This window comes from Nothobranchius furzeri, chromosome 12 (genome assembly GCF_043380555.1).
Source record: "Nothobranchius furzeri strain GRZ-AD chromosome 12, NfurGRZ-RIMD1, whole genome shotgun sequence".
NCBI classification, from domain to species: domain Eukaryota; kingdom Metazoa; phylum Chordata; class Actinopteri; order Cyprinodontiformes; family Nothobranchiidae; genus Nothobranchius; species Nothobranchius furzeri.
The window spans coordinates 32,212,177-32,231,875 of NC_091752.1; the positions used below are offsets into that span (position 1 = coordinate 32,212,177).

General features: G+C 43.2%; 2 protein-coding genes across 5 annotated transcripts; one reads left to right on the forward strand and one right to left on the reverse strand.

Annotated features, from left to right (window-relative positions):
- Positions 1-30: 30 nt before the first annotated feature.
- On the forward strand, positions 31-11,252 carry edrf1 (erythroid differentiation regulatory factor 1). 3 transcript variants are annotated; one of them, XM_015944847.3, is made up of 26 exons: positions 31-104; positions 354-503; positions 682-890; positions 1,328-1,394; positions 1,485-1,610; positions 1,690-1,814; positions 1,895-2,042; positions 2,170-2,271; positions 2,348-2,469; positions 2,778-2,889; positions 4,034-4,181; positions 4,270-4,381; positions 4,468-4,579; positions 4,677-4,961; positions 5,075-5,146; positions 5,278-5,419; positions 5,537-5,728; positions 8,775-8,975; positions 9,093-9,311; positions 9,407-9,633; positions 9,707-9,865; positions 9,980-10,129; positions 10,312-10,465; positions 10,585-10,700; positions 10,775-10,953; positions 11,041-11,252. In XM_015944847.3, the coding sequence occupies exons 2-26, from the start codon at positions 402-404 to the stop codon at positions 11,204-11,206; spliced, it is 3,747 nt and encodes a 1,248-aa protein (XP_015800333.1). In that variant the 5' UTR covers positions 31-104; positions 354-401; the 3' UTR covers positions 11,207-11,252. The 3 variants fall into 3 exon arrangements, with proteins under 3 accessions (XP_015800333.1, XP_015800334.1, XP_054606302.1); XM_015944848.3 differs by having other exon boundaries at positions 5,540-5,728; XM_054750327.2 differs by lacking the exon at positions 31-104 and having other exon boundaries at positions 210-503.
- A 1,120-nt stretch (positions 11,253-12,372) lies between these two features.
- Positions 12,373-18,815, reverse strand: dhx32b (DEAH (Asp-Glu-Ala-His) box polypeptide 32b). Of its 2 annotated transcripts, none has more exons than XM_015944849.3 (11): positions 18,363-18,815; positions 18,038-18,231; positions 17,223-17,598; positions 16,920-17,153; positions 16,721-16,814; positions 16,488-16,637; positions 15,564-15,755; positions 15,329-15,469; positions 13,780-13,970; positions 13,145-13,335; positions 12,373-12,748 (listed from the first exon to the last, which is right to left on the reverse strand). In XM_015944849.3, the coding sequence occupies exons 1-11, from the start codon at positions 18,798-18,800 to the stop codon at positions 12,583-12,585; spliced, it is 2,367 nt and encodes a 788-aa protein (XP_015800335.3). In that variant the 5' UTR covers positions 18,801-18,815; the 3' UTR covers positions 12,373-12,582. The 2 variants fall into 2 exon arrangements, with proteins under 2 accessions (XP_015800335.3, XP_054606303.2); XM_054750328.2 differs by having other exon boundaries at positions 18,035-18,231.
- Between the last annotated feature and the right edge of the window lie 884 nt (positions 18,816-19,699).

Genomic DNA, 19,699 nt, shown 5'->3' on the forward strand with positions numbered 1-19,699 from the left:
GAAATAAGAAATTTTCCTACCGCCCATGACTTTAAACCGGAAGTTGTTTCGTCTCCGTTAACTAGCGTCAGACATGTACACAGTCGTGTGCAGATGGAAAGAAGGTACATGCTAGTGACAGAAGTTACTGTTGACAAAATGTTTTTGGACTAAAAACGCAATAATACGTCCTCATTTGAGAGTTTGGTAGCTTTAGTTTAAATTGCCGAGTCTTATTGACACTTTTTTTCATGCTAACGTTACTACTCTTTCTTGGAGCTTAAACTAGCTAACGGTGAATTTATCGGTGAAATTCACGAATACCGTACGCCTTCGAGATAATGTACTGCCTAAACTGTAAACGTGTTCTCTAGTGATTAGGAACCGGCTTATGACTGCGGGGTAGCGGTCGTCTTACCAGAATGAGCTCATCAACAGCTGGGGACGGAGAGCCTGGGATGCCCTGGGACACTGCTAGGGAAGACATTGGTGGCTCCAGCAGCACAGGAGATTACAGCAAACATGTAAGTTACTTGGCGAGTGAATGTTATGACAGTTTATTTCAGTCAATAAATCGTTACATGTAAGACTATCCATCAAAATAGCTATTTACTGTTACCTGGAGTAATTATTCAACATTTAGTCAGTGAGTTCAAATGTGGAGTGTGTTCCTTTGTTTTTACCATGACTCTTATTTTGTAGGAGTCTGCAGTTTGCTTAGGCAATGGTGAGGTAAAAAGCTGTGCTGTCGTCAAGTATTCTGCTGCACCACCTCCTACCACCTACGCCCTGCTGCAGGAGAAAACAGACCTGAAGCTGCCACCTGCCAACTGGCTGAGAGAAAACCCTCAGTTGGGCAGTGCTGGTACCACTGTGTTAGGCTCCAGCAGCAAGTGCAAGCCTTTCTCCAGGTAAAAATGGTATCTGAGTAATTAACTGCGAAGAGGAGTCCTGTCCTGTCAAATTTAGCTAAATATTGGTAGCCTGGAGGTGACTGCAGAGCTGTATCTCTTGCTGTGAAGCATAAGTGCCAGTGCCAAACCTAAACTCTTTTTTTTCTTTCTCAAACGTCTCTAGTTATGCCTTATGCCTGTGTGCAGCATAGTCAGCTTCTTTAAAAAAATATATATATATATATATAAATATTCTTTAAAATATTTATTTACACGACCATATTCTAAAAACGAAATAGTCTAAAAATGTCATGTTGCAGTTTTTAATGAAAATATATATGTAAACAAACCCTATAATCTCTCCCTGTCTGAAGTGCTAATAACAAGAGATTTCAGCTTGAGATTATTTGATCATCAAACAAATGTAATGGATCGATTTTTGCCTTTTTCCTCAGTTTTGGGATGGCTTATGACTTCATTGACTGCATCGGAGATGATGTTGATGTGGTTTCAGACTCTGAGGTTGGTGATGTTCTAAGACAATTGAATCCTTTTCTTTTTCAGAAATTTACACACAGCTGATGTTAATTTTGTTTTTATGTTTCATTTAAGAACATCAAGAAGCTTTTGAAAATTCCCTACAGCAAGTCGCATGTTAGTATGGCTGTTCACCGCGTTGGAAGGACGCTGCTTTTGGACGAGTTGGACATTCAGGAACTCTTACGCAGATCCTCACAGGTAAAAATGTGTTTTCCATTTAGCTTCTTTAAAATATTTATTTACACGACCATGTTTTAGCATGCTTTATACTGTACAGACCAGGGATTGGACCTGGCTCAAAGAGATTTATCAGCGACTAATAGATCAAAAATGGCAAAGAAAAAAGAAGAGCAAAGAGAACTGGTACCAGAAAGCCATCCTATCCAAGTTCCTCTACTACAGGTGAGTAAATAGCTTTGCTTCATTGATTGACTTGAGCTTAATGCATCATTCTCAGTATAAATAATCTATGTCTCTGGTAGCATAAACGGTGATGGGGCTGCAGAGCCTGTGTCACATGACATTGATAAAGAAGATGAGGAGAATGAAGCCGAGGAGTACAGCTCCACATGGCCTGCCACTTTCACCAGCACAATGTCTGACGCAGAAGAATCAGATATGCCCAAACAGGTAGCTGAGCTGCACACACAATGCTGTCGGTGTTTATGTCAGGTTATTGTCTCAATAATAGACACGGTTAGGAACAGTTGCTAGAATTTATTAGAAGAATGAAACACTGTTGCTGTTAAATGTGCAGGAAAGCGTTTCTGTGGACAGCACGTTTGCTCTGGGTCAGGTGACGTCGGTACCCAAAGAGCAAAACCTCCCCACTCTTTTTAACGAAGGGGAAAACAGTCAGGTAAATGCAAAACATCTTAATGTTATTACTGTATGAGTGCTGTCATACACGCTGTACTTTATGTGATCATTTACAGGGTTTAAGGAACGATTTTGTACGAAACATCATGTGGACGTTTGAGGATATCCACATGTTAGTTGGGTCCAACATGCCGATCTTCGGAGGCGGTCGCTATCCTGCTGTCAGCTTGAGACTCAGGTTTGATATTTGAGCCATTTTATCCCAAATAAACATTGGTGTGTGTGTGTGTGTGTGTGTGTGTGTGTGTGTGTGTGTGTGTGTGTGTGTGTGTGTGTGTGTGTGTGTGTGTAACATGCACAGACCAGCAGAAAGGAAGATGCATTGGGTTGAGATTATTATGGAGGGTCCAAGTCTTTTTCTAATTCACTTGACTGTGAGAATGCAGCAGCTGCAGCCTCTCCAACACATTATTGCTGCTCAGTCTGACTGATTAAATGGTCACATGGCTGCTGAGCCCTCACTTTGGACTCTCTCTCTGTTTTCAGGGACAGCAATAAACCAATCAACGTTCTGACAGGCATCGACTACTGGCTGGACAATCTGATGTGTAACGTCCCGGAGCTGGTCATGTGTTTTCATGTCAATGGCATTGTTCAGGTACAGTTTACTGTCTCTTCAGGGATATTGCAGGAAAAGAAGAAGAAACAATCTTTTATATAGCAGCAGATTCTACATGCAGGGTGGTTATTTTACAGCTCAGTAACAATATTCAGCAGAGACATACTGATCATGTAATTTAAAGCTGTTACGGCAAATCTGCAAACAAGCTAGTTTTTGAACGCAAACACGGTCTTGGAACACTCAGCCCTCCCCTCAGGTATCTTCTGCCAGAACCAGAAACCCGCAATGCTGGACAAAACTCCATTTTCAGTTCTGCATTTCCATTCTTTCCACATTTATTGACCTAAACATTATGTAATTCTACAGTGAATGAATAATAATTAATCAATTCAGCAACAACAGAATTAAAGGCATACTCTGCAACTTTTAGAAAATTTTAAATTATTTTCCTGAGCCAGTATGTGCTAAAATGGCCCTTACAGGGTTTATGAAATGTCACTCAATCCTCACCGCGATCTGTGGCCAGAATATTGCACTTGCAACTTTGGAGTGCCAGTCCGATCCCTGTTAGCTTTAGTAAAGAGGAGCTGACATGCCTGGCGCTGCAGTCCGGTTCCGTCATGTTTGCTGCATGTTTTGGATCATGAACACAGCTGATTTGTTTAATTTAGTGATGAATCACTTCTGTAGAAGGCAGAGGAGACATTTCAGCAGTTAGATTTAAGGTGTTACACAGCGAGGAGATAGGTTTCACTTTTGTTTTTACTAACTGGACACAGGTGCTAAAAGCAAGCCAAAACTGCAAAGTGTCCCTTTTAAAAAGGTAAAGATTGTTAGTCAGCTTTCACAAGCAACAAAGTGACATGGTCCTCCGTAACACTGTTTTAGCATAATCTTTTAAAGATTTGCTCAACTTTTACTTTGAAGAACAGAATACATGAATATTTATTTGCAAAATTAGGTGTTTCTGTGTTTTGTAGTTAATGTTTAAGAACTACAAATGGTGAGGAGATCCACGTGAGCGCAGCTGACATGCTGATGTCGTCTAATTGGCATATGAGAAATGTGTTTGCCTGAGCAAAGAAAACTTACTGTTATCGTTAACGATTTACGGCCCACCAGCTTTTAATGTGATTGAATTATTTTTAATTCTCTCGGTTTTGACGTTTTTCCCTTTCAGAAATATGAAATGATAAAAACAGAAGACATCCCTCATTTGGAGAATTCAACTTTCTCCACGAGGGTGGTGAAAGACATCGCCCAGAACATCCTCTCCTTCCTGAAGTCCAACTGCACTAAAGAAGGCCACACCTACTGGCTGTTTAAAGGTGGAGAACCACACCGTTGTGTCTGCTTGATGCTTACTCCATATTTATGTATATCTAATGACTCAACTGTCTCACCTTGCATCTTCAGCCAGTGGGAGTGACATCGTGAAGCTTTATGACCTCACTACTTTATGTGAGGAGGCAGAAGAAGAGAAACACCAGAATCCCTTCACTCTTCCCGTTGCTGTGTTATTATACAAGTGAGGGGTTTGTGATATCCTGTGGATTTGCACAACAGTGTGTGTCTAAGCGTTAGAGGCTGTCATTTTTCTCATTTGTGCTGCAGAGTGGCCTGCAACCTGATGCTGAAGGTGAGGCAAAACAGAAAGCACTACGCAAAAATCAGGACTCTGCTCTTAAACTGCATCAAACTTCTTGATGAGGAGAAGCATCCTCAGGTATATGTGGGGGTTTAAGGTTTGTTTTTGGGATCGACAAGTGAAACCACGTCGATGTGAACGAACTCAACTGCATTCCCGATGCCCTTGTTCCCAGATCATTGCCTCTGTCTACTACATGCTGTCAGAGCTGTTCCGGCTGGATGAGCCTCCTGATGAAGACGGGGAGTCGCTGCGGGCCGGCGGCTTAGAAGACAGCTACAGTGATGAAGACAGGGAGGAAGAAGAGGGGGAGGAGGATGATCTGACGGAGGACAGCGATGAGAACGGATCCTATAGTAACTGCTCCAGGCCTCAGGATGACAGTAAGGCGGTGGCCGTGATTCGTTCTGTGGTGGAGCTGTCGGTTCCTGAGAAATACAAATCAACTCACCAGATCAGAGTGAGTGACTCGTTACTTCCTGCCTTTGTCTCCCCACGCAGTGAAAGGAGGAGAGTGGAGATTACACACAATAATAATGAAGTAAGTTTGTTTATTTTTTACATTTGTTGCAGCCAAGTTGTGCTTTTCCTGTTTCTCAAGACAAGGAGGAGCGATGCAGACACGTCCTGAGCTACGTTTTAAAGGTAATAACTAGACAAGTGGTTTCAGTCTCGGGGAGCAAAAGATCTGAATGATTATGTCAGATTTATTCTGCACGGTGCTTATAAGTCAGACAAATAAACTTTCAATAAAATCATAATCTGGTAATGAACAGGGACTGAAGGCTGTGGACAGTAGCGTCAAAAAGGAGAGCGATCTCCCAGCTGCAGACCCGAACACACCCATTCCCCTTAAATATGAGGATGGAGGCGCTAATGGAACATCTGAGAAAAGCATCTCCCTTCTGCTGGAAAGAGGTCAGTCTACCTTTCATAATTCATCACTGTTTAAACAAAACAACATGATGCAAAATAAAACAGGAAATGGAAATGCATCATGGCTAAAGGGTGACCTGTTTATGATGTTTTTTCCAGCAGGGTATGTACAGGTGGACCAGAAGCACCCAACTCGCTCGGGGATGATCCCTGGCTCCTGGCAGCACCGTATGAAGCTGCAGCTTTTTCTTAAAGCGTGCAAGGCGTACTACGTGCTGTCAGATGCAGCCACAAACCTGCTGAAGTACGGGCGAGCTCTACGCTACATCAAGCTTTCTCTGCAATGTTACGGTGAGTTTACGTGTGTAATTGTATGGATTTGCTTGTTTTATCCTTTTTTTGAATTGCAGTCTAAAGTACATTTAGCTTGTGATTAAATACCAACCTCATTTAAACATCCAGTATCGATACATACCGTATTTTCACAACCATAAGGCGCACCTAAAAGTCTTAAATCTTCTCTAAAATGTACGCCGCGCCCTATGGTGCGGTGCGCCTATTGTGTTGTTGTGAGACGTTAACGTAGTAGAAGACAAGGGGCGTGGTGTGAACGTGCGGACGTGAGCGAAGACAGACCTGTGGATCTGCCACATCGTCATCAAGATCCTCGCTGTTTGCCTCAGACTCCGGCTGCGAGTCTCCATCCACTTCCTCTGCTTCCAGTTCAAAAGCAGCCTTGCTATCTGAACTGCCTGGTGGACATTTATCCTTCTCATCATCCTTTATTAAAGCCTAATAAAAGCCTACTAAACTGCAGCAACAATATATCTGTCCAGATCGCTCCAAAATATGAAGTTTACCATCAATATCTGTCTAACTGTTTGTTGTTACTCCGTTCGTGCCACTCCTTTCCTCGCGAAGCGGCTCCTTTTTGTGCACAGCTCGTTACTCGTGCAGCTTCCTCTCTTTCTCAGCTACATAATGATACTTTTTATCAATTGGATATGTGAGACTTCCACCAACAGCAAAAGGATCTCATGTTTTTGTGGTAGGGTTGTCACGGTATGAAAATTTAACCTCACGGTTATTGTGACCAAAATTATCACGGTTTTCGGTATTATCGCGGTATTTTTTAAACGGTGTTGCATATGTTCAGAAAGCATTGATAGTCCTGTTCTACCCAAACTGAAATAGTTTTGAAAAGGTTTAACAGTGTTTATTAAACCTAAAATAACACAAAGCCTTAGCAAAAGTGCAACTTTTCACAAGTAAAGGAACAAATAGCTTCTTTTTCTGGAACATGTTACAGTAGTCAGTGCAGGTTTAAATTATACAAATCCAAACATTCAAAACATAAACAATATGAAAACAAATCAAAGAAACACCACTTGTTTTCTCATATACTTGTTTTCTTCATTATCAAAATGAAAATCTAAAACTCCAGTCCACACTTGACTTGAGCACTGTACAAGTCAACCTTAAAAAATATGTATTTAAAACAAATAGCCACTTTAAACAAATTACTAAAATAACTACTACACTATGTAATCAAATCCAAATGTTCAAGTATGAATGGCATTGAATAAGTAAACAAATCAATGACAAGGAACTAATTGTATATTTCTCTTCATCATCAACAAATAAGATGCTTCATCCAACAACAGGGTGTCCGTGACACGGTGTAAATGCTGGCAGAGGACGCTGCGGCTGCAGTATATAGTGACTCGTTGCATTCTCCCTCAGCCAAAAGTCCTCGCGTCATGCATTTAAGCTAAAATGCTAATGTCAACTTACCTTGCACTGGCTGTAGAGACGTGGGTGATGGTCATGCAGATGTGCCATTAGATTCGAAGTGTTGCTGCCTTTTGCAGACTCTTGTTTCCTGCACGTTCTGCAAACGGGATAGCCGTCTTCTATTAACTGTCCCTCAGCATTTTTCAGAAATCCCAAATATGCCCATACTTCCGATTGAGTCTTCTTTGAGGGCTGATGGATGTCCTGGGCGCTGCCGTCTCCTCCTTCGGCCATTATTTCAGCTTCAAAGTTTTGGTGCCGTTGCAAACTAAAAAGTGCGTGTGCGCGCCGCGGGAACTTCAGCTGAAGCGACGGTGGCTGGTAAGGGTCATCGCGCCAAAACCGCGGCCACGGTAAACCCACCGAGATAATATAGTTTTTTAAAAACTGGACGGTTATTTTTATTGTCAACTTTTTTACCGGGGTTTACCGCTATACCGGTTACCGTGACAACCCTATTTTGTGGTTTTTTTATGTTCACAAGCACATTCCCTCTCACGGATTACTAAACTGCTGTTTACACAAGTTGTCAGAGTGTCTAAAAAGAGGTCGTTTTTAGTTTAGTATAACTCCGCTTTTACGTTGCCTATTAACACAATTTAAAAACTGGGGTGTATTTATTATCTCCTTTTTAAATCTGGATTGAAACCGAAACTCAGGGAGGCGGAGTCTTGCTGCTACAGCGTCCCAAATCAGGCCTGTTCAAAAGACGCAGATACGCGTTCATGGACCTCAGAGGGTTAATAAAACACAATTCAGATCACACTGTTTTCTTAGGCCTATTACTAACACACATATGATTTTGTTCATGTGGAAAGTTTATGTGGTTAAATCCAACAACTACCGGTAAACACATTCTGAACTTCAACACAGCGCATCAGCGCTTGAAGCGGCGCTGCGACCCAAAAAGTACCGGAACCGCTCTCGGCGCATGCGCAATCCTGCATCAACACCGCTCGCCCTCCATTTCCCTAATAACACACGCTGTTCGTTTATTTTTCTACACATTTTTTTACTCACAAAGATTGTCAAGAAAGCGTGTTTGTCGTGTTCATGTCAAATTAACCTGATCACAAAACAGATTTACTTTCTTTATTTCGTTTTCCTCATCCAACCCCCATAAATCCTTGTGTGTCCTCCGGCAGCACTCCCGGTGTACGCCCGGCTTTAGTTGGAGGGAGACCCGCGATTATCGCTTTGTCGCGCATGTCTCATTGAAAATGAATGGAGGAGAGGCGAAGTTGCCTCCCGTGTGTCGAGCCCATTAGAAGAGTACGAGCCGTCAGCACACGCAATGAGGAAGTGCACGTGCGCTCTAAACCAGGTCTGAACCAGGGCTAGACAGTAAAGTGAAGCATGCTTTTGGCTGTTTATAATTTTCACAATGTCTGGTTTGCACTGACATGTTCCGTCCCGAGCCCGCACAGATGTTTTACCGGTATGTTTTACCGCGTTCGCGCCCTAAAATCCAATGTGCCTTATGTATGTGTTAAATACCAAAAAGACACCCGTAACTGAAGCTGCGCCCTATAACACGGTGCACCCTATGGTCGTGAAAATACAGTACTTCTCCATCTGCTCTCCTTTTTGTTTTTGTCCTCAGATGCTTATTGTTCCATTAGTGCAACGTTGCACTCACAAGTGCTGCAACTTCACAGCCAGTGCCTGTCGCTGTGTGGAGACATCCAGCTGATGTTGGCTCAGAATGTCAGCAACAGAGCTGCTTACCTGGAGGAATACAGCTATCAAACCAAAGAGGACCAGGAGATCCTGCACTGCCTGCACAGAGAGAGCAGCTGCCAGGGTCCGCCCCCATGTGCACTACCTTAGCCAAATCAGTTGCAGCACACACTTTCCAGAATGCTTAGAAAAGCACCAAGCTGTGTTTAATTAATGTTTGTTTCATTTTTCTGCTTGTTAGCTTTCAATATGGCAACGGACCTGGCTATGGATCCTGAATACCAGCTGTTTGTTAGCTGCAAATGCTACGAAGCGGCACACGAACTTCTGATCTCAGAGGACTCAAAAGATCAACCCTCAGATCAGCTTTCTCAGGTCCTCAAGAGACTCGGAAACATCCGCAACGAGATGGGCGTTTACTATATGAATCAGGCTGCAGCCATGCAGACGGAGAAAGAGGGTTTGTTCTCAGACATCATCATTTGGAGACTTTTAGTTATTTTGAGGGGAAAATTCCTAAAAAGTGACACTTTTCTCTGTGTGCTGAATTGCTAGTGAGAAGTTCCGTGTCTGCAGCAGAGCAGGAGCTGTGGAAGAAGAGTTTTGGCTTCTTTGAGAAAGGAATGAAGGACTTTGAGGCCATCGGAGACATCACCAACACGGCCTTACTGCTGTGTAACACAGGCCGGCTGATGAGGATCTGTGCTCAGGCCCACTGCGGAGCCTCTGCTGACGAGAGCAGAGGGGAGTTCTCACCGGAGGAGGCTCTGTACTACAATAAGGTTCAGATATCCTCTGTGGTTCTGCAGTTCTACTGATACCTGTTCTCACTTAGACTTTTTTCTTGAACTCCAGGCGATTGACTACTACTTGCGAGCTATGAAGTCTCTGTCCAGCAGAGAGAGTCACACAGCAGTGTGGGACAGTGTAAACTGGGAGTTGTCCACGACCTATTTCACTCTAGCTACACTTCTGCAGGACTACGCCCCACTGTCCAGGAAGGCTCAGGAGCAGGTGAGACTCAATATCCTTCAGTCGGCCATCTTTTTTCAGCAATTATGTACATTTTACTAATGTGTGCATTGACTTTTAGAGCTGTGAGCTAAGCTAGTGTCTGTGTGTCTGCAGATTGAGCGGGAGGTGACGGAGGCCATGATGAAGTCTCTTAAATACTGCGACCTGCAGACAGAGTCTGCCCGTCAGCTGCTGTACCAGTACAGAGCCGCCACCATCCACCACCGCTTAGCCTCCATGTATCACAGCTGCTTTCGTAATCAGGTGAGACTCGTTTAAAATATCCTCTCATCAGAATTCCTTCCAGCTTATTAATGGCTTCCTCACTTTTTACTGTTGTGTGGCATGCCTTCAGTGAAAGATCTCTCGCAGGAACAAAATAGTAGAAAGGGGCGTCTGCTGTAGCTGTTGGCTGATGGATGTCTGTGGCTGTAATTGTGTGACAGGTGGGGGACGAGCACTTGAGGAAGCAACATCGCAGCCTGGCGGAGCTTCACTACGGCAAAGCTGTCTCTTTGTTCCTCAGCCTGAAAGATGCTCCCTGTGAGCTGCTCCGCACGCTGCTGGAGAGGGTGGCTCTAGCAGAGTTTACTATGGCAGGTGAGCAGCTATTCATCATGGAAGATGTCCTGGAAGTAAACGTTTTTGAGGCTTTTCGACGGGTTTTGGATTTGTGATGAGTTAGATTTTCAGTCATTTGTGGATCTTTGTTTTTAAAGGTCAGAGCAGCAGCGCCGCTAAACTGAAGAGCCTAATTGGGGCGGTAGAGATCATGACAGAGACTCGTCACCCCTTTCAGCTGATCTGTAATGAGCTGCTAGAAGAGCAGACAGAAGTTAGTCTCACACTTCCTGTGTTTACCAAAAACTGCATGTCCACATGCTGCATGATGGTTTCTTCTGTTCACAGCGGCAGTCGAGTGAAGCAGCTGCTCTCGAATCAGCAGATCGTCCTGATGCGTCCACTGGCTCCACATCTGGACTGGACCTCCAGGAAGTGATGAAGTTAACCTGCGTTTTTGAGCCAAGTTTCTCCTTCTTGTTGCTTCAAACCATCAAACTGATGACGACAATAAAACGAAAAGCTAGGTGGGTAACGGTCTGAAACGCTCTTGTTCTTTTTGTTCCCTGTACTGGCGTGTTCCCTTCTCACCACCTTCTTCGTGTTTTTTGCAGCAATAAGGATGAAGAGATGCTAAAAACCTACAAGAACGTTTATTCAAAGCTGCTGCGTGCCGAGAAAAACGCACCACTCCTCAGTCGGGTGGAGCTCTACATCGAGCTCCTGCAGCAACTGACCCCACAAACAGGAAGTGACATCACGGGAACAAGCACAGCTTAAAAACCCACTTACGCTCCTGCTCTCCTGTAGACTTCATCTGAAAGACTTTTTTTATGTCTGGAAATGGCTTTTTAACATCAGATATTAATAAGCACAACCTCAGGAGGACACAGTTGCTATCCCTAAAATTCTGTTCAGCATTTATTAGAATCCATTTGGACTGTACATTTGTGTAAAGTTGTAGATTCATTATAATTTATATCATTTTCCAGGATTTGGCCAGATCCGAATGTCCGACTCTGGGATCGTCTCAATTTTCTACAAAAGAAAACTAGTCTTAAAAATGTAAACAGAAATTAATTTAACTACATCCCAGGAGATGACATCATGTTTCTCATCCTCAGCAATACAAAGAGAGGCATGCAACTAGGAAACCTGCATTTGCTTCAAGAAAACTGTGCAATAGATCTGCAACATTCAATGCAAATCCACCCTGCTGGTGTTTCAGAATGCTGTGTATAAACGTGGACTGGTTTGTATGCATGTTTGCTTTGAGAAATAAAATCATTTTAAAATTCTTATAAATTCTGATGTTTTATTTTGATTAAAACCACAGATTTGTGTTTGCAGCTCCTCTGAGGTGATCACACCTCTGGATGGTAATCTTCATACAGAACAAATGTTTGAATATCTAGCAGCTGCTGTGACTTGGTGAATATTTAGCAGCTGCCCTTGATTTTTGCTGAAGAGAAGACATGTCTCCACATTAATGGCTGAACTGGGTGACCCCTCTGCCATTCAAGTGGACTCGCAGCAGATAGAGCTGCAGGCGTGTCCAAACGGTCCGATCACCTCATTAGTCAAACCCATGGACGTAATTTTCACTGTAGAAGTGGGTGGGGGGGGACATGGGTGGGGGTGGGGGGATGGTATCTTGACAGTATGTTCTAAGGGGAAACAGGCTTCAACACAAACAGTTGTTTTCTGCTTGGTCCTAGAGCTCAACCAGTGTCAATTTAATATAAAGTAATATTGTTTTTGGATGGTAAAAAGTGCCCCCCCCCCCCCCCCCCCCCCCCAAAAAAAAGTACGTCCATGGTCAAACCTGACCCTCTGCTGCAGGTGCGTTGGGCACAGCGAGAGCCGGCGTATTGACATGAACAGATTAAACGGCACGTGTGACTAAATGACTAACCTGTCTTTTTAGTAAAAAAAATAAATAAAAATTGCATCAGAACTAGTATTTATTTCATAGATTAGAGCACTCTGGATCTTTAACAATGAGATTAAAGTAGACAGCTGAGGGGCACAGACAGAAGGAAGTAAATCCTGGGATTAAGCGATACTTTAGCTATGCAAGTGGCACTGCTGTACAGTTTAGTGCAAAAAAAAAAAATAAAAAGACTTCGGGCTTATTTGAACAGCAGGACTGTCAGTCACTGAACGACACAGCGATCAGTAGTCTGGTCCTCCGGAGGTTCTTTATGTGATTTGCCCTTCTGGCACAGAGAAGCTTCACGGTTTAGGATGCTTTGGAGGATGTCTTTGCTCTCGCTGGATGGTAAGTTGTAGAAAAAGTACTGTGGAACCATCTGAACAAACCTACGAGCAGAAAATATGACATTTTAAGTGGAACATTGCATTTGGTTTCAATTTGAAAAGATAGTTTCATTCCTGATCAAATTTGACCAGCTCCTCTCAGTCAGGACAGACAATTTAACTTTCTGCATTAAGCTGCAGCTCCACATTCCTACTGATCTGTGTAATCCAAAATCCCCTCTCCAACCAGCAGATACTAGAGAACAGGATTGTAATTCTTCCTTTTACAAGCAGCCCGACTAGCTGAACTGGGGCTTTACATGCAGTTCAAAAGAGTGAGTGGATCTGATCGTGTTTTCTGCTGATTGCCTTCAAGAAATAAGAGGCTGCAGCCAGTTATTAAAACAAGTGCAATAAAAACATAAATATGTGAATAAATGAAAGGTTAAAAAAGCTTACTCCTCAGGTGTGATGTGAGTTAGAGTTCGGAGGCAGTTGTCCTCTGAGAAAGTGTGCTCGTGGAACAGCACCCACTCCGGCAGGCCCAGTTTGGGGCTCTTGGCTCCGTAAGCAGAGAGAGGATGGATCTGAGCTACGTGCTTATGGGTCAGAATGAAATAGTTCCCTGATCCGTCCACATCCCGTGCCACCTAAGCATGAAATCAGAGCCTCAGCAAGAGCCAACACCTACAAAGACTTTAACATTTGATAGAAATGGGACCAGAACTAGAGGGCCTTTACATTTATCCACAAACTGAGCTTAAAGTTCAAATTCTTTGATGAAGTTGAAGATTTGAAATGATTTATTGCCTATAGAAGAGTGTGTGAAATACAGAACTTTCTGCTGTGAGACTGAGATGTTGGAGTGGAAATAAAAGATAGAAGTAGTTTAATAGGTGCTGCAAGCAGTGAAAACACTTTATTTTCCCTTGAAGCCAGAGATTCAAACATTGTCCAATATCAGCTAAAAAAAACCCTAAAATGCAGCGCTGACCACACAAGAAGTAAATCACATCTAAAGACAAATCTCTGATAGTAAATGATTCAAATAAACTTCAAGCTTCTGGAAGAATTCAACCAATAAAGCTTCTGACCTGCATAAAGAAACCTGCGAGAAGGGCTCTCTTGATGTTAATGGTGTTTGTTCGGGAGCCGAACGCAGGCGCTGAGATGGGCAGCTCAATTCTCTTCAGAGTGTCTGTGAGCTCAGAGTGAAGGGCGTCAGCCACCAGCAGAGCGGCGTGGTTCAGGAACAAATCCTGACACCACCTCTCCTCATTACAGTCTGACAGATGGACACAATCAGAGGTGAGCAAATAATAATGTGATCTGACATCGTTCTTTACTGAATAACATGGTAATATGTAAGGATGGTATCAATCAATCAATCAATCAATCAATCAATCAATCAATCAATCAATCAATCAATCAATCAATCAATCAATTAATCAATCAAACACTTTCCAGCCACCAGCCAACGTGCTGCAATGTGGGGTGAAGAACAATAGGTCTTAATATTCTAACTTTCCCATAAATGTTTCAGAATATTTTGATGTAATTAACAAAAACTGGTAGTCTAGATCACTGGTTCTCAATTCCAGTCCTGGGGGGCTGGTATCCTGCACGTTTTAGTGGTTTCTCTGCTCTAACACACTTGATTCAGTGGCTGAATCACCTGTGCAGCAGCTCATCAAGCACTGCAGAAGCCTGTTAATCACCTGCTGACTGAAATCAGGTGTGTTGAAACAGAGTTAAAGCTAAAACGTGCTGGACACCGGCCCTCCAGGACCAGATCTGAGAACCTCTGGTCTAGAACGTGTAGGATATAAGAGCCCAGACCGTTTTAGATGTGACACACACTAAGCCTGATCACTTCCTACCTGATCTTCCTTTATCCTTATGTAGTATTGACAGTCTGGACACTTTAAAAAAACAGCTAAAGACCCTTTTATTTAAAGCTGCTTTTTACCTAAATCTTTTATTTTCTTATTTTTAACTCAAATTAGTAATCATTCATCTATTTATGAAATTTTATAATTTTATGACTATTTTTTCTGAGGTTAATATGCTTTCACTCTGATGTTAATCTATTTCTGTTCAGAGACTATTATGATTTTATGACTTTATTTTGTTTTGATCCATGTGAAGCACTTTGTGATTCTATGTCTGTAATAAGTGCTATATGAATGAAATTTACTTACTTACTGATGGTTGTGTTAAGCGTTCATTATCTAAAAATATCGGTGAGATCGGGGTGAGGTTTAATACGTTTTTCTTCCCCTCACTCCACTTCGAGCATCAATATTTGAGTGATTTTCTTACCGTGTAGTCTATTTCACATCAGATTTGAACTTAACTACAGATACTGAGTTGGACATTTTCATTTGGGATTGTCTTGTACATGGTACACTTCTTGCTCTAAATAAATAAATAAATAAATAAAAATTGGTGAGCTGGTGATTTACTGTTTAACTGTGGTCATGCCACATATATGCTTTACATTTAATCTAAAAAATTAAGTTAAATCCTAACAAAGCTGTGATTTAACTGTAAAAAGCCATGATGCCATTTTATTTTTCCTGTACCGCCCTCTCAGTCATTGTCGTAGCTTTAAAACGGCTGTAACTTCTTTCCTAAACTCACATGGGTCCTGTTGGAGCTGTTTGAAGGCCTTGTAGATATTTATGAGAGTGAAATGATCTCCCTCTGGATGCTGGAACTTCACATAGCTCTGGATCGCCTCAGGCTTGAGATCCACAGGAGGGGCCCCGAAGCAAGATGGTGCTAGTAGAGACCCACAAAATATACTTCATGCTTAGAATCAGCTTCTTTGCTGATACATGCTGACATGTTCTGCAGATTTCTACGGACATGCTACCTGTTAGCATCGCAGCAATGATGACCACCTCACTGACACAATCAAACTCACAGGAGGCCAGAACCGTCTTGGCCATCTGGGGCTCCAAGGGGAACTCAGACATAATGATGCCCATCTCGGACAGGTTGCCGTCATTATCCAGAGCTGCAAGATAGTCCAGCTCCTCCAAAGCCTGCATCAAACCTCCAGGATCTGGGTAAGACAGGTTTTTAGTTTGAATCAAAATCCAGAGATCAGCACTCACTCAACTTTATAGCAGTGTTTAATGATACTTAATCTGGGAGATTATTAATTCTACTCAAATACACACCAACTATCTAAAGCAGTGGCGACCTGTTTCAGCGGTCCTAGATATCAACCTGGTAATGCTCGGATGGATGACAGCAGCAGATTAGGGATCTGTAAGCTTCACCAACATCTGCCTAATACCACTAAACATAATGAAACCTCTTTCATGCAACAAATTAGATTTTTGTTTTCTGTTTCTTATAACAAAAATGCATCACAGACTATTTTTCTGGAAAAGATGCACACAGACACGAAGACACAGCGGGAGGGAAAAGATGCTGGCTGTTATCGTTTCACTCTTGCACAAACTACTGGGCTCCAATCAACTAATGGGAGGCTCAGTGTGTGTGTGTGTGTGTGTGTGTGTGTGTGTGTGTGTGTGTGTGCGTGTGTGTGTGTGTGTGAGCGTGTGTGTAACAGGGTGTGTAAATCCACAGGAACAAAAGCGCATGGAAGGAGGTCAGCTCTGAAAGACTGCTCACAGGACAGGAGCTGTCGGTTCTGCTGAAGCATGGCTCACTGCCTTCCAACAACATAACAAAAGTTCCTGTCTGCTGGACCAAAAGGGAACAAACTGACTGAACCTACAATTCATGTCATCCCATCTTACATGCTGCAAACCCCACAAGATCTCACCTGGTCTGTCGATGAAGTCGCAGTGACCCAGTCCAGCGATCTCCATCCTCTTCAGGAAGAGGACAGTGGAGATGATGTCAGACTCCATGATTCGAGGACGGACCTCTGCGGGAAGCTGTCTCTCTTTTGGGTAGAGACAGAAACACCTGCCTACAGGACAGAAGACATGTTTTAAAGACAGGACAGCAGCCATACATTCAGAAGTGTTTTGTTAACAGTTTGAACTTCTTCACCTGTTGGACCTGCCAGCTGTCTGCGGCACTCGCTTCGACCCGTGCTGATTGGCTGAATGATGACTGAGTTTGTTCTTATTCTGGGGTTGAAAATCTGCAAAATATTTACAGTCAGTTCCCTCTGATTGCTTATATGTGTGCTCAATCCGATCAATTTTCATCAAAGTTAACTTGTGCAAGGCTGAAAGGACAAGCTTACATGTCTTCTCTCAAGCCCGGTATCAATAACAAAGTTTATCGAGCTAATGGCCCAGAAAGAGTCCTCGTTTGGGCTGCATGTGAGGAACACTCGCCGTGTCCGCGTCGTCTCCTCCTCCCCCAGGATCTGTAGGCTCCCCGTCTGGCCAGGGTGCACAGAAATTGGGAGCAGCTCCCCCTGACCTGGTGGGCTGCGCCCCTCATGACACAGGATGTCATGGGCTAGATCTATTTCCTGGTAGAAAGAGGACAGTCAGACGCAAGAATTTGCTTTTTCCAGAATTTTCTTGAGCTGGTTTTGTACCTGCGTCGTCACCAGGAACACAATCACATCCCCCAGCTCTTCTGATTGGTGGATCTCCAGCACCAGACGGAGGGCGGCGCAGAAGTAGTTGTCCCCTGTACTGCTGTACACCACCTCACCGACGTCTGGAGTCTCCAGGTGGATCACTGGCAGTGCTGATCCGGTGAAGAGTGCTAGCTGCTTGGGGCCTGGGGCAACGGCTGAAAGGAGGACCACGCGGAGATCTGGCCTCTGCATGGCGATGTCCTTCAGCAGGCCCAGGAGCACATCAGTGGCTACAGTCCTCTGGTGGGCCTGGTCCACGACCACCACGCCGTAGCGCTCAAGCAAAGGGTCTGACATCATCTCCCTCAGAAGCATGTCATCCGTGCAGTACCTGGAATGGATAACATGACACCTGCTATTCAGATGAATTTGAAAACCATTTCCAGGTTTCTTTGAGCTTGTGCACTGAAAGGGTGGATTCTACTGGCATTGTCAGCATTTAAGCTTTATTCATGGAATTTCATTAGATTTTATGGCAACTACTTCTCTACTTTGTGCTTCTCTCTCTCATCTCTCTCCCCTGAGTTTCTTTGTTCCCCAGCTAACTTATGAGGGACCCGCATGGCGAGCTCGACATATGGGTCAACAGGGAGCCAGGCAGCTGTGGTGGAGCTTCTGAAAAGAGCCCCTCTGGCCTTTTGTTACCCGCTCTTTTAGGGATTAAAGGTGGGGGTGGTTTTGCCATGTGTGCATTGTTGCATGAGGTGAAAGAGAGTCAGAGAAATGCTCATCTGCTCATGAAAGTGGAAGGCTGAGTTATGTTTTACCACCTGAGGACGGTCTCATTGGTGCAGGAGGTCTCCAGAGGGATTGTGTATCCAACCTCATGGCCGATGTTCACGTCCATCTCATCGGCCACTCTGAGAGCCAGATCTACGGCCTGTTGCGAATGAATCTGAGTACAAACCACCATGCCGTGCTGGAACTGGACTGACAGGCAGAATTCAGCACACCACTGAGGAATCTGTTTCAGAATAAAAGTGGACAGATTTGGGGATGAGTATGAGTTGGAAATCTGTTCGTGTATTAATAAAATCCTAAAAAATATTCATGTAAGTATCATCCAAAATCCTAGACATACCCCAGAGTACTTACTTGAGAACTCCTTCCACTTTTGGCAAAGCCACTGACAACCACAAACTGTCCTTTGGCCAGAGTGTCCATAAATTCACGCTTTGCGCTCCACACTGGCAGCTCCTTCCTCTCTTTTAGCAGTTTATAAAACCTAGAGGAGTAGGGAAGTCCATCAAACTGATTGAGCTCCAGGATGTCATCATAATCTCTGTCGCCTTGACTCAGAGCCTCCGAGTCTGAGCAACAGGGCGATTGCTCCTCAAAACAGCTGCCTCCAGTTAAACTCGTATCGTCCTGCGCCATCACAGGTGTTTTGCTCTCCACTTTATTTACAAATCCAGACAGATTAAAAGTTTGGAGATCTCCAGCTCTCGGTAAACCCGCCATGCAGAACAGAGACTGCCTCAGTGAGTGGAGCAGAGTGAAAGGCTGTCTGGGAGCCCGGCCCAGTGTTGTCATGTGGCCAATAATCCCAGGGTGAAGTCACACACACACACACACACACACGCACGCACGCACGCACGCACGCACGCACGCACGCACGCACACACACACACACACACACACACACACACACACACACACACACACACACACACACACACACACACACACAGGCTCTGGTGTTTGCAATGAAAACTACATGATGATCTATGCTGACATTAAATCACATTTCATCACATTTATGTTAAAAATTCTTGAAGAACTAAAAGAAATTAGTTCAACTTAAAAAAATCTATAGTAAATTTGGTAAATTCATAACTAACAAAATAAAAATAATGATATCAAAAAAGCAAAGAAATTTTTTTCAAATGACGTTCAGCAAATGTTAGTTTAAGTGTATTTTTTACAGCTTCTATTGCTGTATTTAATCATGACATTCATTTATATTACAGATGAACATGAGCCAAAGGAAATAAAAATGCGTTTTCTTATGCTGAACACTAGGTGGGGGTGCCGGGATACTAAAGCATGCATGATTGTTTACATGTAAACAAACACACAACAAACTGAATTTTACATCATCAATCAATCTGTGGTACAGAAACCTATGAATCAAGATGTATTTACACTAAACATATTTGATTTGTCCTTATTCTTGGTTGCTTATTACCGTTAGTGTGGAAAATAAATAACACACATGCAAATAAATTAAAAAAAAAATAGCTGTTGTTTTTATGCTGAACCTGCCTCTGTGGTGTACCACTGTGACAGAAACAAAATAAATACCTGGAAAATGTTATTGAAGTAATGACCTTTTGTCTCCACCAGGTGGCAGTGGTGATCGTGTGAAAATCAGCTGCTTTATTTATTTATTTTTCCTTTGAGAGTTGCAGATTTAATTACTCTGAAAGTAG

Coding starts and splice junctions, on each gene's coding strand:
- edrf1 (XM_015944847.3), top strand. CDS start 402: ATGAGCTCATCAACAGCTGGGGACGGAGAGCCTGGGATGCCCTGGGAC. Junction 4,580..4,676: donor ATGAGGAGAAGCATCCTCAG/GTATATGTGGGG, acceptor CCTTGTTCCCAG/ATCATTGCCTCTGTCTACTA. Junction 9,312..9,406: donor CATGCAGACGGAGAAAGAGG/GTTTGTTCTCAG, acceptor CTGAATTGCTAG/TGAGAAGTTCCGTGTCTGCA.
- dhx32b (XM_054750328.2), bottom strand. CDS start 18,800: ATGACAACACTGGGCCGGGCTCCCAGACAGCCTTTCACTCTGCTCCAC. Junction 17,154..17,222: donor TGTTCCTGGTGACGACGCAG/GTACAAAACCAG, acceptor TCTTTCTACCAG/GAAATAGATCTAGCCCATGA. Junction 13,971..15,328: donor ACAGCTCCAACAGGACCCAT/GTGAGTTTAGGA, acceptor TCCATCTGTCAG/ACTGTAATGAGGAGAGGTGG.